This window comes from Periophthalmus magnuspinnatus, chromosome 4, assembly GCF_009829125.3.
Source record: "Periophthalmus magnuspinnatus isolate fPerMag1 chromosome 4, fPerMag1.2.pri, whole genome shotgun sequence".
In the NCBI taxonomy this organism is placed as follows: domain Eukaryota; kingdom Metazoa; phylum Chordata; class Actinopteri; order Gobiiformes; family Gobiidae; genus Periophthalmus; species Periophthalmus magnuspinnatus.
The window spans coordinates 32621613-32638053 of NC_047129.1; the positions used below are offsets into that span (position 1 = coordinate 32621613).

Sequence of the window (16441 nt, forward strand, 5' to 3'; positions counted from 1 at the left end):
TGTGACTCAGACCTCGACTTTGACGATGTTTAAATCCAGGCCCAGTTCTGTTTATCTGCTGTGACTGAAAGGGTTTTATTCTGCACTTTTCTCCTTTAATGTTAATCTTATGATGATTATTTGTGATTATTTACGTTTCGATTTGTTGCATTGTGATTTTAAAGTCTTTCTTATTCTGTAAAACACTTTGTACAGCACAAATCGTACACAAAGTAATCCAAATAAACTCGTGTTGGCTCCTCACCTGTAAAAGTCTTAATCTCCGCGGGACTTTCCTGCTTAAATAAAGATCGATAATAAATAGGTCTTAGACTGTTGGACACAGACCTGACAGAGTTTTCCGAAGCACAGACTCCTCTCCCTGTTCATTAAACTCAAAGGAGAGTCACTATTGAACCAGGTCGTGTTTGGATGATGGAAGGAAGCCCGTGTATCTGTGGAGACGTGACGCCCGCAGGCAAATCCCGACTGTATTACCCGTGTGTTTTTAGATTGAATCGGGCGTTTGCCGCTCTGTAATGCTTTTCAAAACGTACGCGTCCCTCCTCCAGATTTAATATATGCGGGAATGTGTATAGACAACAGCGACCCGCAAAGCCTTTCACACAAACTTTAAGAAACACAAAAGGTGATGAACAGAACGCGCTGGAAAAAAGAGGAGACGTTCAAGTTTACCACAGTTTTTTGTGTCACGTGGATCGGTTCAGTAATTACAGAGATATTAACCAGAAACCAGGTCCACACGTCTGCAGTCTGATATATAGTGTTGAAATGTTCCACGGTATGGCATTAAACGCATCTCTTTGCTTAAAAAAATACCTTCAGGAACATGCATTACAGTGAATGACGCTTCCTCTCCGCAGATCTGACCTGTACCTCGGTCTAGCTGAGCTTGACTTTTCTTGACAGGTTTAACAATGCCACACTGTGGAACATTCTTCGACCTGTGCCTTGCTCTGGTGTTTTGACCTTCTTGTCTCCATGGAGATTGGTGAGTTTAACAATGCTTTACTGTGGAACATTATTTATTTGACCTATATTTGGTGTAGTGGTGCCAACTTCTTGTTTCCACGGAGACTGACAAGTTTAATAACGCCGTACTGTGGAACATTCTTTGACCCGTGCCTTCTTCTAGAGGTGCCACTTTCTTGTCTCCATGGAGCTTGACGTGTTTAATAATGCCATACTGTGGAAGGTTATGAGTAAAGCAAAAACATCTCCATGGAAACAGGTGGCAGATTCGTCACCAAAAATATTCCAGAGCGCATCATTAACTATTCTGACCTACTGGTACTTTCTTTATCTAAAGTAAAAACTCTGCTCAAAGTTTGTAGCAGTAAGTACTACAGAAAGTACCAGTAATTACCAGTACAAACAGCAGTAAGTACTACAGAAAGTACCAGTAATTACCAGTACAAACAGCAGTAAGTACCACAGAAAGTACCAGTAATTACCAGTACAAACAGCAGTAAGTACTACAGAAAGTACCAGTAATTACCAGTACAAACAGCAGTAAGTACCACAGAAAGTACCAGTAATTACCAGTACAAACAGCAGTAAGTACCACAGAAAGTACCAGTAATTACCAGTACAAACAGCAGTAAGTACCACAGAAAGTACCAGTAATTACCAGTACAAACAGCAGTAAGTACCACAGAAAGTACCAGTAATTACCAGTACAAACAGCAGTAAGTACCACAGAAAGTACCAGTAATTACCAGTACAAACAGCAGTAAGTACTACAGAAAATACCAGTAATTACCAGTACAAACAGCAGTAAGTACCACAGAAAGTACCAGTACAAACATCAGTAAGTACCACAGAAAGTACCAGTAATTACCAGTACAAACAGCAGTAAGTACCACAGAAAGTACCAGTAATTACTCGTAAGTACCACAGAAAGTATCAGTAATTACCAGTACAAACAGCAGTAAGTACCACAGAAAGTACCAGTAATTACCAGTACAAACAGCAGTAAGTACCACAGAAAGTACCAGTAATTACCAGTACAAACAGCAGTAAGTACCACAGAAAGTACCAGTAATTACCAGTACAAACAGCAGTAAGTACCACAGAAAGTACCAGTAATTACCAGTACAAACAGCAGTAAGTACCACAGAAAGTACCAGTACAAACATCAGTAAGTACCACAGAAAGTACCAGTAATTACCAGTACAAACGGCAGTAAGTACTACAGTAAGTACCAGTGCCAGTACCATAATGTCTCGCTTTAAAATACCAGTTAAAGTATTGATAGTTCCAGTTCGTATCACTGTCATGTTCATTTAACACGTATAATTTCTGTGTTATTGTTTTTATTGTACTGATTGTTGTGTTAATGTGAAGTTTGTCATAATAAAGTGTTTGTGTTTTCACAGTTTTGTCTTGTGTATTTTCTATGAACTTATAATGAAATAAAGATTCATCTGCCTCATAACAACATGTTCTTTAAACCGTTCACTTAATATGACATACTGCAGTAAGTACAGTACTAGTACCAGGAGGTATTACTGCAAGTATCACTTCTTGTACCACTATAAGTACCACAAAGTTCCAGTATTAGCTATACAAGTACCAGTATTAGCTATACAAGTAAGTATCAGTATAAGTACCAGCCAAAGTACCACCAGAAGTACCATAGTAACTACCCCAGTAACTACCACTGTAAGTACCACCGTAATTACCAGTATCTACTAACTACCACAGTATGCCCTGGTACGACCGTATTTTAAAGTACTACCGACATTTGTGAGGTAAACTACAGTACTTCAAAAACCGTAACTTTTGGCTAATTCCTTTCGATTTCGATTCCGATAAACCCTCCGTCACAAAAAACCCTCCAAAAAAACTCTTTTCTTTCAAATTCTGTCTGAAAACGCCCCGAGATCACTCCACGCCCGCTCCGTCCACGCCGCATTACATCGAGAGCGGCTGGATGTGTAATCAGGCGTAAACACGGCGCTTCTCGAGGACCCGCGCGTCTCCGTCCTCGCGCGCGATAATCACGTCTGAAGAGGTCGTTCTGCGGTGCAATCAGCCCCAGCGACAATTTAACACGTCCGAGGGAAAAGATAAACGTCTTGAGAGCGGACGGGGCCGGCGCAGGGGCTTTTACAGACACAGAGGATATGAAAACGTCAAACTCTACGTCGATACTAAGGAATAGACTCGATACTCGATACTGATTCCGATTCATAGTGATTTAGTGAATGAACAAATCACAACTCCAGGTCTGTTTTTGAGGAGGTAACAGCGTTAGAACATGACCTTTAATAATGGAATACCGCCGCTTTAACACGTACGGAAACAGCTTCTACCTCTTCACGCAACAATTTGGAGCTTCTCATATTAAATAAACGGAAATTTTAGGATCAAATGTGCAAAAATCTAAAATAAAACCAAAACTGAGGATTAGAAACATGAACGCTAACGGAGCTCAGCAGCGACGGCCCACACCGCGGCTCCACAAACAAGTTCAACCTTCATTTTTCTCATCGACTTTCCGGAAAAGAATTATATTATAAGTCTACGCGGAACTAACGAGCGCAAGAATTATACTTTTTATTTAAAATCTGTTTCTAAAAATGTATAAACCACAAAGTTATTAAAACATTTCACAGAATCTTGCGTTTGAAATGTGCTTTTTGGATGGAAAGCAGCCGAGTTATGGATATGTGTTAGCACGTAGCTAGTTAGCATGTGGCTAGTTAGCATGTAGCTGATTAGCCTCCGCGATGCCTTTGAATTCTTGATATTTGGACTTTGTTTTCGAAAATTCTATGGGAAAAATGTATGAAAAATGGACTTGTGGAACCTGATCCCAGATGAGCCGCATTAATTAATTCAAAATAAAAAGAATAAAAAATAAAAAAAACTTTCTCCAATTTACTTCAAAACTTCAGGACATGATGTTTGTCCATTTCTCGTCTCTTTGTTAATGAAAAAACGAGTCTATTGTGAAACATCTGCTAATTTGAAGGATTTACTACTACTGGATTTACTGACCATTTCTTCTCCTCCTCCTCCTCCACCTCTCCCCTCTCTCTCTCTCCCTCTTCTTCTCCTCTTGTCTCCATCTCTGTCATTCTCTCTCCTCTCCTCCCATTGCCTTCTCTCTTCCATCTCTCCTCCCTCTCTCCCCCCTCCCTCCTCCTCTCCTCCCTCTCTCCTCCCTCACCCCCCCTCTATCCCCTTTCTCCTCCTCTCCACTCCTCCCTCTCCCCCCCTCTCTCCTCCTCTCCAATCTTCCCTCTCTCCTCCCTCCCCCCCTCCCCCTCTTCTCCTCTCTCTTCTTGCCTCCATCTCTCCTCTCTGCCCCTCTCCTCCTCCTTCTCTCTTCCCTCTCTCCCACTCTCCGTCTTCTCCTCTTGCCTCCATTTCTCCCCCCTCTCTCCTTCTGTCCACTCCTCCCTCTCTCCTCCTCTCCCCCCTCCCTCTCTCCCTCCTCCTGTCCACTCCTCCCTCTCTCTCTCCCCCCCTCCTCCTCCCCCCCTCCCTCTCTCCCTCCTCCTGTCCACTCCTCCCTCCCCTCCCTCTCCTCCTCCCTCCCCCCTCCTCCTCCCCCACCCTCTCTCCTCCCTCCTCCCCTACCCTCTCTCCTCCCTCCTCCCCTCTCTCCTCTCTCTCTCCTCCTGTCCACTCCTCCCTCTCTCCCCCCCCTCTCTCCTCCTGTCCACTCCTCCCTCCCCCCCCCCTCTCCTCCTCTCCTCCCCCCCTCTCTCCTCCCCCCTCTCTCTCTCTCTCTCTCTCTCTGAACATGTAATCCTTTTTCAGATGCTAATTCCTTTCCTCTTTGTGTACATGTTGTATGGCGGTGGTACAGGAGGGACCCCTGACTCATTCTCTCGTCCGCTGCGCCCGTCCCGTTGTCTTCTGTGGGATCGTTCCGTCCTGACTCATTCTCTCGTCCGCGGCGCCCGTCCCGTTGTCTTCTGTGGGATCGTTCCGTCCTGACTCATACTCCGCTGTGATGGGCCCGTCCCGTTGTCTGTGGGATTGTTACGTCCTGATAAGCTCGTGTTATTTAAGTTTATCTCTGTGGCCCGATCGTACTGGTCTTTTGTCTGAGAACTTATCCACAGAGCCACGGCCGCCGCCCCCCCCGCCGCCGCCCCTCGCCCTCCCGCTCCTCACATTGTTCCTAATCTGTAACCCCGCCCCCCCCCGCGATGATGTCACTCTACAATCACGTCATTGAAATTCAGAGCACGGACGAGGAGAGAATGCAAGAAATTTAACACACTCAGGATTCTTTAAAGGGCCTGTGTGAGTTCTTCTCTCAAACTGAAAACGCTCCGTTCCACCTTGTGATGTCATCATGTGGTGATACAGGAAGTGCTCCGCTGTGTTTTTAAACTCCACACACCTTCACTAGAATCATGTGGATCCTTTCTGTCCTCTGTCTTTTACTACTTCCTTTCTTCCTTGTGTTTTTTATTACCGCCTCTATCACCCTCTGCCTTTTTCTCATTATCCCTCCTTTCCTCTTTCTCCCGCTCTCTCTCTAGCTTTCTCGCTCTCTCTTTCTCTCCCCCTCTTTCTTTCTTTCTTTCTTTCTCTCCCTTTCTCCCTCTTTCTTTCTCACTTTCTCTCTCCCACTCTTTTTCTCTATCTTTCCCTCTCCTTCTTCTTTCTTTTTCCCCCCCTTCTCTTTTTCTTCCTCTCTCTATCTCTCTCCCCCTTTCTCTCTCCTTCCCTTTCTCTCTCTCCCCCCACTCTCTTTTTCTCTCTATGTCTTTCCCTCTCTTCCCCCCTCTTTTCCTCCCCCCTCTTTCTGTGTGTTTTTTCTCCCTCTCTCTTACGCTCTCTCCCTCTTTCTTTTTCTCCCCTTCTCTCTCTTTCTCTTCCTCTCTCGCTATCTCTCTCCCTCTCTCTCTTCCTGTCCCTCTTTTTCTCTTTCTCTCTCTCCCGCTCTCTTTTTCTCTCTATGTCTTTCCCTCTCCCGCCCCTCTTCCCCCCCTTTCTCTCTCTGTTTTTTCTCCCTCTCTCTTACGCTCTCTTCCTCTCTCTTTTTCTCCCCTTCTCTCTTTCTCATCCTCTCTCGCTATCTCTCTCCCTCTCTCTCCTGTCCCTCTTTTTCTCTCTTCCCCCCTTTTCCTCCCCCCTCTCTTTCTCTCTCTGTGTGTTTTTTTTCTCCCTCTCTCTTATGCTCTCTCCCTCGCTCTTTCTCTCTCTCATCACTCTTTCTTTCCTCTCTCTTTCCTCTCTAGAATCATTTGGATCATTTCATCTCGACTGACCTAAAGGTAAAATGTCTCTGTTAACATGAAAACTCCCACTTGATGACATCACGAGGTGGAACAGGGCGTTTTCAGGTTTGGAGATGGAGACAGACGAATAATAAAGTGCGACTCAAACGTGTGAATGAAACAAAACACAACTCCAGGTCTGTTTTTGAGGAGAAAACAACATGAGAACACGACTTAAACCTCAGAGTTGATTCGTTGTAATCAGACGTTAAAACAGCAAAAACATGGAGGATTTCTTGGTAAATAAACAAAACGATCACATTTCTGCTCATTTTTAAACCAGAGAGTAAGAGATTAGATTATATTTTAAACCAGGCGCTTGTACTTTAACTGTAAACATGGACAACTGTATTTCTTATTAAATAAACACAATCTTATCCATCACATTTGTACTCTCTGTTTTTAGCTGACTGATGATTATTTGGGAGATTTTAAACCAGATGCACGCCCTGTAACTCATTTAGGAGGTGTGGGTAAACTTTTATCTTGGGATTTGACAAGGCAAACGCTTAAATCTATAAACAGTTTGTCTCATTTTCTTGTCAAAATGTCAGTTCTTTATGTATGAAAATTATAAAAACATTTAAAATAATTGAGAAACGTGGACCTGTAGTCGGCCTCACAGTGACCGATATTTATGATACGTGGGAGGATGTGTTCAGGTGGTGTTAAAAACCTGGGAAATACCTCCACCTGCTGCACCTGTTGCTAAAGTAATAATGAGCTGTGTGTTTGAATGTGTGTAACTTATGATACATTTATTTATAATTCTACTTCTCACGTTTTACAAAAAGAACTCACTGTAGTTTGTAATGAAGGACATGGATGTGGTAGAGACACATCAGTATAAAGACTTGGACTGGTCCTGGTTTGGTCCAGGTTCAGTCCCGGTTCAGTCCCGGTTCAGTCCCGGTTTAGTCCCGGTTTAGTCCCGGTTCAGTCCCGGTTCAGTCCCGGTTCAGTCCCGGTTCAGTCCTGGTTTAGTCCTGGTTCAGTCCTGGTTTAGTCCTGGTCCATGTGTCTTATTCTTCTCTAAAGCTTCAGTAAAGGTTCATTTCTGTCCTGTGAATGTGACTTTTTAGTATCGATTCCTGCTCAAATGAGTCTGTAGTTTTAGTATCGATTCCTGCTCAAATGAGTCTGTAGTTTTAGTATCGATTCCTGCTCAAATGAGTCTGTAGTTTTAGTATCGATTCCTGCTCAAATGAGTCTGTAGTTTTAGTATCGATTCCTGCTCAAATGAGTCTCTAGTTTTAGTATCGATTCCTGCTCAAATGAGTCTCTAGTTTTAGTATCGATTCCTGCTCAAATGAGTCTGTAGTTTTAGTATCGATTCCTGCTCAAATGAGTCTGTAGTTTTAGTATCGATTCCTGCTCAAATGAGTCTGTAGTTTTAGTATCAATTCCTGCTCAAATGAGTCTCTAGTTTTAGTATCGATTCCTGCTCAAATGAGTCTGTAGTTTTAGTATCGATTCCTGCTCAAATGAGTCTGTAGTTTTAGTATCAATTCCTGCTCAAATGAGTCTCTAGTTTTAGTATCGATTCCTGCTCAAATGAGTCTGTAGTTTTAGTATCGATTCCTGCTCAAATGAGTCTCTAGTTTTAGTATCGATTCCTGCTCAAATGAGTCTAGTTTTAGTATCGATTCCTGCTCAAATGAGTCTGTAGTTTTAGTATCGATCAGTATCAGTTTTTCGACAGCTCTAAACCAGAACATTAACCATTTCATAACTGTTAAAGTGCAAACAAAATGCTCCAGGTAAAAAAGCGACTTACCCTGTATTAAACACCAGGGGGCGATGAGGATGGTGCAGGTGAGTATACGCAGATTAAGACCGGAGCAGATGAAATCCATGTTCGCTCCAGCGTGGAAACATCCTCGCTCTTCTCCGGTCGTCCCTCGGAGCGTCTCGTGCGTTCGTCTCGTCTGTCGTCAGCTCCACTTCACAAACACTTCACCACCAAAGCATCATCAAGAGGCCTCGTCACACATGGCAGAAAAAGACACGAGCTCCGCCCACTTCTCCCCCGGCACACTCGAGTCGACCAATCAGAGAGCCCCGTGGATGAGAGGGAGGGGAGGGGGGTCAGGAGTCTGGGGCACAAAAGCAGCAGTCTGTGTCCGTCCTGCTGATCCTCGTCTTTAAACTGAAACGAGATCAAAATATATATGTGACTTTCTGTCCTCGTGTTACTTCAAAATAATATTACTTTAGTAGAAGTACAAAGTAGTGGTAGTAAAGTAGAAGAAAAGTGCTACTAAAGTCGTCCACGTCTGATCTATAGCAAAAATAAATAAAAATTAAATCTGTCAACAGGATAAAATATTTGTCCTGGGAGTTGAATCTCTTTTTCTTTTCTTTTTTTGAGTTTTGCAGAGAAGGAGCACAGGGGGCGCTCTGGGACACTTCTCCATTTGTTTTGTTTGTCTGTTTCTGTGTCGTTGTTGTTAAATAAATTGAATTGAATGTACTTTGGAGGAAAAACATTAAATACGTAAAAGTATGCTGCTGGAAAAGTACTCTGAAAAGTACAATTGTTTTCAAAAGTGACTCAAGTAAATGTAACTGAGTATAACCTCTGAATATAACTGCTGTATTTGTTTTGGTTTAGTCCTGGTTCGGTCCTGGTTTAGTTTAGTCCTGGTTCGGTCCCGGTTCGGTCCCGGGTCAGTCCCAGTTCGGTCCCGGTTCAGTCCCGGTTTAGTCCTGGTTCGGTCCTGGTTTAGTCCTGGTTTAGTCCTGGTTTAGTCCTGGTTCGGTCCTGGTTCGGTCCTGGTTCAGTCCTGGTTCAGTCCTGGTTCAGTCCTGGTTCAGTCCTGGTTCAGTCCTGGTTTAGTCCTGGTTTAGTCCTGGTTTAGTCCTGGTTCAGTCCTGGTTTAGTCCTGGTTTAGCCCTAGTTCAGTCCTGGTTCAGTCCTGGTTTAGTCCTGGTTCAGTCCTGGTTTAGTCCTGGTTTAGTCCTGGTTTAGTCCTGGTTCAGTCCTGGTTTAGTCCTGGTTTAGTCCTGGTTTAGTCCTGATTTGGTCCTGGTTTAGTCCTGGTTTAGTCCTGGTTTAGTCCTGGATGTAACAGCTGTATTTGTTTTGATACTTACAGTGTTGTATTAGATTTAAGTTTTAATCTTGTGTGTGACAGATTTGTTTAACAGCACAGGTCACTTCATCTTCTGAATTTCTGAAGTGGCACAGAGGAAAACCAAAGAACGCAGCGCCTCCCGTCACCCAGAGCAGTGGCGCCTCCTGCTGGACAAGCTCAGGCTGCAACATCACAAAAGTTTAACAACAGAATAGACGAAGAAACAGAGACTGTGCTCCCAGCTCAAGTATTGTTATCCTACATTATTAGAGGTATAATACTCCCTACAATGGAAGCATAGACTGGACTGGACAGGACTGGACAACGCATCACAAAACATCAAATTTAGTTCCCATAGACTGTATTTACAAACAGCTGCCAAAAAATGTAATACACTGTTGGAAGTCAGTCCAACCTCTGACTGTGAAAGAGAAATAAACCCAACTGGAGCTTTTCTGCTGCTCAAATCCATGGAGCAAAAGACAAAAACTTTTGCTGCTGGTCCAACCTATTGACCAAAAGTGAAATTTGAATATATTTTTTTGTATCTTTTAGGTTTAGTCCTGGTTCAGTCCTGGTTTAGTCCTGATTTAGTCCTTGTTTAGTCCTGATTCGGTCCCGGTTTGGTCCTGCTTTGGTCCTGGTTCGGTCCTGGTTCGGTCCTGGTTTAGTCCTGGTTTAGTCCTGGTTCAGTCCTGGTTTAGTCCTGGTTTAGCCCTAGTTCAGTCCTGGTTCAGTCCTGGTTTAGTCCTGGTTCAGTCCTGGTTCAGTCCTGGTGTAGTCCTGGTTCGGTCCTGGTTTAGTCCTTGTTTGGTCCTGGTTCGGTCCTGGTTTGGCCCTGGTTTAGTCCTGGTTTAGTCCTGCATTTATCATACTGTATATTCACAGTAGATACACAGTATGTGGACGCAGGGCCGGCTCTGGCCTCTAGGGGGCCCTCTCCACTTCAGTGTCACATATTCATATTTAACATTAAGACATCAACACAAGCAGCTGTTCAAAGACTGAACACTCTAGATACTCACAGCAGCAGTAGCCACAAGAATAACAGTATAAAGTTCTAGTTGATTAAAATGGGCTCACATTTCTCATTTCTTTATGTCATAAAATGCAGAATTTGATAGAGTAGTCGAATGATGTACTTACGCAGAGTACACTTACTTCAAAATCATATCACTCAAGAAGTACAAAGTGTTGATCCAAGTTAAGAGCAGCATAAGAGAAAGAGCCTGGACAAAACATCAGATTAAACATCAGATCATTTGGACTGAACATTAAATAAAAGAGGATTTTAGGATCACATCATTTTTATTTTTATTGTCAGGATTTGAATGCGAGATTTCGCCTTAATGTTCATATTAATGAGTAGGATACAAAGATACTGATGCCAGTATCAGGGGTCAGTACTCGTCAATGGGCTGCCGATACCACTGTAGCTGTGCTGCCTCTTGTTTGATGTGACACATGTGACTGTCAAATGAAATATACAAATATTTAGGACTCTAAATGTTTTTATATTTCACAGAGGACATCAGCTCAGTGCAGTGTTTACTATAGTAGCTAACTCTGAAGTGACGCTGGGGATTATTTACTTCTGCTGCAGTGAAACAAACACAAACACATTTAGACTGAGCAGAGTTCAGAGCTTTAAGAAAGTGTCATATGATTTGTCAAATAATGCTGTTATGTAACTTACATTAGCTTTGATTCTTATTTACATATTATAAACTTAGTCAACACTTTGAATAATATTGTTAAACCAGGGAAAACTATCAGAATTACAAGACTTTTATTGTCATTGTCAGAGAACACAGCTCACAAACTAGGAACTTACTTCAGTGATGAAGTGCAACATAAAAACACTGAAGAATAATAATATAAAACGTAGAAATATAGCTGTTATAATAAAAAATATATACAACAACATCAGAACAACAGTGCAAACATGACATATTAAAGTGTTATAAAGTGTCCAGTTTCATACAACCATCAGCTCCCTCTTCAAGAAAGCCCAGCACAGGATGTTCCACCTGCGGCAGCTGAGGAAACGTAAGCTGTCGGTCCAGAAGATGGTGCAGTTTTACACTTCCATCATTGAGTCCATCCTCACCTCCTCCATCACTGTGTGGTTCACTGGGGCCACTGCCAGGGACAGACAGAGACTGCAGCGCATTGTGTCTCTGCTGAGAAGGTGATTGGCTGCTCCTTCCATCTCTACAGGACCTGTACGTCTCCAGGACTCGGGGGCGAGCAGGCCGTAGAGCAGCTGACACTTCTCACCCTGGACATGGACTATTTGAGCCACTTCCCTCTGGCAGGAGGCTACGGTCCATTGGGACCAGAACCTCTCGCCATAAGAACAGTTTCTTCCCCTCTGCTGTTTGTCTCATGACACTTTATAATATTTGCACAAAACTGGACACTTTATAACACCGGCCACTTTAATAAGTCACATTTGCACTGTTGTTCTGATGCTGCTGTTGTATATTTTTTCTACCTTTAAGTATTTTATTTGATTTTTAAGCATATCTTTTTTTAACTTCGTGCATGCCCTTATTTGTATTTATTCAGTGTGTTTCATGTTTTATGTTGCACTTTATCACCAAAATAAGTTCCTAGTTTGTGAACTGTGTTCGCAAACGATGGCAATAAAAGGATTCTGATTCTGATTCAGAAGGCAGAGGGCACTAGGCGAGGTTTTGAGCAAAAATCTTAAAACGAACTAACTAATATGACTTTTTAAAATTAAATGTGTGTAACTGGTTATTTACACTTCACTAAAAGGAGACGCACACACACGTTTAACACACCTGACATATTTACATCATGTTTTATAATTGCTTGACCACAAAATATGCAACAAATGATTAAAAATGTCAAATTTGTCAAACAGTTACGGCTTTTAAATATTTCATAGCTGCAAAAACTGTCTGTCCTTAGCTTGGATCTATGAAAATAACGTTACCCTGCGTCTCTATACGTTGCTAATGCTAATGCTAATGCTAATGCAGCGTTAGCTCTTCACAGCTTCAAAAACACGACATTTTGTAACGGTCAAACAGCGCTTTGTAATCTTCAAACACGGATTACTTCTTACTTGATTATTATGATTCAAAATCCAACTCCATAATGATTTCCATCCGATAAACTTTCAAAAATAAGAGATTAAAAACGAAAATATTTTTCTTCCAAACTTCAGGCGAGAGCGCGTTCCAAAGATCGTCTGTGGTAAAAGTGATGGTCACTACAGGACGAACTAGTGACGCTGTTGGTTGGACGCTGACGGAAGAAGGAAGATCAAATTTAATAAGAAAACAAAAAAAACATGATCTTACATTGATTAAGGCTGTACAGAGAACGGGATTTTAGTATATTCACTTACTGGAAGCACGTGAGAGGAGTGGGCCATCTTCGCTATAATTTATCTCACCTGACGTGATTTAAATAAACTATCGTCAACAAATAAAATAAAATAAATAATGAAAATAAAATAAAAACATGGACAACGCAATAATATCCATACAAATATTAATTTTAATATTGTGCCATGATATTTTAATAAGACGGAAGCGGAAGTGTCGCTGAGCGTTGTTTCGACACGCGCTTCACCACGCCACAAATCACGTGACCAGTCAAACCAAGGCCTCGTTACGTCAGAAGTGTCAGTTGGGGTGGTTTGTCATTGTGTCAGAGCTTTAAAACAGTCTGAATCCCCCCAAGAATTGTGGGTTTTGAGAGGAGGAGATTTTGTTGACACATTTCTAACACTGTACTAGTTATTCAATAAGGGAAAGTTTATATTAAAGCAGGTCAAATACAACAGGTAAGAACAGATTACACCTAGTACAGATACATTTATATACACAGACATATTACATCACACAAGATACACTCCACCACACACACAGACTCACATCAACACACACCTGGGCCTATATAATACACACAGACATAGTTTTAGGTAAGTGTTGGGAGTGAGTTTGAGTGGTAGAAAGAGAGAGTGAGTGAGACAGTAAGGAAGAGACACAGAGGGACAGCTATTGCCACCAAAAAGAGCAGGGTCATATGCACGGGAGCACTTTGACATAATAAGCCCCAATAAAGTCAAGTGTTTGATTTGTGCTCAAGAGAAAATCTCTAAAACTTTATAAATACCGTATCTCACCTTTCCCCACTCACATCCCCGACACCTTTTCCAAAAATGTTCCAATTTCAGAAAAACTACAGTCGCACAATCACTATCCCAGTTGCTTAATCACATCATTTTATTCCTCTATTTTTCCAGTTTAAAAAGCCTCTGTAGCTGCAAACTCTTTAGTTGGCCAAGTCAGAGTAAAACTAATGCAAACATAAGTACAGGACACAAAGACACCAGTTTGAAAAGTACATTTTTTTATGAGAAAGTAGCCATTTTATTTGTACAGTACATTTAAAAACGTGAGCTGCGCCAAAGAGGGAAAAGCAACTTAATTTAAACACAAGTTGACACAAAATAATGTAAAACAGTATCATAATAAACAGGAGAATAAGTTATAAGAGAATAAAAATAAAATGGAAGTGATAAAATTCATTCAGATAAAAGTCACAGAAAAGGGGAGTGGGGATTAGAGGAAGGGGGAGGTTCACAAAAGCTTTAGTCACATCCACACAAATGCATTACAGACAAATCCAGCAGGTGTCGCTCTTCTCCATCCATCCATTTTCTTCCGCTTATCCGGGGCCGGGTCGCGGGGGCAGCAGTCTAAACAGGGACTCTCAGACTTCCCTCACCCCGGACACGTCCTCCAGCTCCTCCGGTGGGATCCCAAGGCGTTCCCAGGCCAGCCAAGAGACATAGTCCATCCAGCGTGTCCTGGGTCTTCCCCGGGGCCTCCTCCCGGTGGGACATGCCCAGAACACCTCCCTAGGGAGGCGTCCAGGAGGCATCCTGAGCAGATGCCCGAGCCTCAGCTGCTCCTCGCAACATGTAGGAGCAGCGGCTCTACTCCGAGCTCCTCCCGTGTGACCGAGCTCCTCACCCTATCCCTAAGGGTGCGCCCGGCCACTCTGCGGAGGAAACCCATTTCAGTCGCTTGTATCCGCGATCTTGTCCTTTCGGTCATTACCCAGAGCTCATGACCATAGGTGAGGGTAGGAACGTAGATTGACCGGTAAATAGAGAGCTTCGCCTTCCGGCTCAGCTCCTTCTTTACCACAACGGACCGATACAGCGACCGCATCACTGCAGACGCTGCACCGATCCGCCTGTCAATCTCACGCTCCATCCTTCCCTCACTCGTGTACAAGACCCCGAGATACTTGAACTCCTCCACTTGGGGCAGAGACTCACCACCCACCCGGAGAGAGCAAACCACCTTTTTCCGGTCGAGAACCATGGCCTCGGATTTGGAGGAGCTGATTCTCATCCCAGCTGCTTCACACTCGGCTGCAAACCGCCCCAGTGCTGCAGGTCCTGGCTCGAAGAAGCATCAGGACAACATCATCTGCAAACAGCAGAGATGAAATCCTGTGGTTCCCAAACCAGGCCCCCTCCGGCCCCTGGCTGCGCCTAGAAATTCTGTCCATAAATATAATGAACACAACCGGTGACAAAGGGCAGCCCTGGCGGAGTCCAACATGCACTGGGAACAGGTCTGACTTACTGCCGGCAATGAACACAGCTCCTGCTCCGGTCATACAGGGACCGGACAGCCCTTAGCAAAGAGCCCCGGACCCCATACTCCCAGAGCACCCCTCAAAGGACACCACGAGGGACACGGTTGAATGCCTTCTCCAGATCCACAAAACACATGTGGACTGGTTGGGCAAACTCCCATGAGCCCTCGAGGACCCGATGGAGAGTATAGAGCTGGTCCAGTGTTCCACGACCAGGACGAAAACCACACTGCTCCTCCTGAATCCGAGGTTCGACTATCGGTCGGATTCTCCTCTCCAGTACCCTGGAATAGACCTTACCAGGAAGGCTGAGGAGTGTGATTCCCCTGTAATTGGAACACACCCTGTGGTCCCCCTTCTTATACAGAGGGACCACCACCCCGGTCTGCCATTCCACAGGTACTGTCCCCGACCGCCACGCGATGTTGCAGAGACGTGTCAGTCAAGACAGCCCCACAACATCCAGAGACTTGAGGTACTCAGGACGGATCTCGTCAACCCCCGGAGCCTTGCCACCGAGGAGCTTGCCAACCACCTCAGTGACTTCAGCCAGGGTGATGGACGAGTCCGCCTCTGAGTCCCCAGTTTCTGCTTCCTCCTTGGAAGACGTGACAGTGGGATTGAGGAGATCCTCAAAGTATTCCTTCCACCGCCCGACAACATCCCCAGTCGAGGTCAGCAGCTCTCCACCCGCACTGTAAACAGTGTTGGTGAAGCACTGCTTCCCCCTCCTGAGGCGTCGGACGGTTTGCCAGAATCTCTTTGAGGCCGTCCGATAGTCCTCCTCCATGGCCTCCCCGAACTCCTCCCAACTCCGAGTTTTTGCCTCTGTGACTGCCCGAGCCGCGGCACACTTGGCCCGCCGGTACTCATCAGCTGCCTCAGGAGTCCCACGAGCCAACAAGGCTCGATAGGACTCCTTCAGCTTGACGGCATCCCTTACTTCCGGTGTCCACCACCGGGTTCGGGGATTGCCGCCGCGACAAGCACCACAGACCTTACGACCACAGCTACGAGCAGCCGCATCGACAATAGAGGTGGAGAACATGGCCCACTCGGAGTCCATGTCTCCAACCTCCCCCGGGATCAGGGAGAAGCTCTCCCGGAGGTGGGAGTTGAAGACCCCCCTGACAGAGGGCTCCGCCAGACGTTCCCAGCAGACCCTCACAATGCACTTGGGCCTGCCAGGTCTGTCCGGCCTCCTCCTCCGCCAGCGGATCCAACTCACCACCAGGTGGTGATCAGTTGACAGCTCAGCCCGTCTCTTCACCCGAGTGTCCAAGACACGCGGTCGGAGGTCAGATGACACGACAACAAAGTTGATCATCGACCTCCGACCTAGAGTGTCCTGGTGCCACGTGCACCGATGGACACCCTTGTGCTCGAACATGGTGTTTGTTATGGACAAGCTGTGACTAGCACAGAAGTCCAATAACAAAACACCGCTCGGGTTCAGATCGG

At 44.5% G+C, this 16441-nt stretch overlaps 1 protein-coding gene across 1 annotated transcript in view; it reads right to left on the bottom strand.

Moving 5' to 3' along the window:
* Nucleotides 1–8104, bottom strand: part of crb1 (crumbs cell polarity complex component 1) — a 63998-nt gene extending 55894 nt beyond the window's left edge. The window contains exon 1 of the mRNA XM_055221561.1: nucleotides 8026–8104. Coding sequence (XP_055077536.1) covers nucleotides 8026–8104 — 79 coding nt within the window. The remainder of the gene's footprint in view (nucleotides 1–8025) is intronic.
* Nucleotides 8105–16441: the final 8337 nt, after the last annotated feature.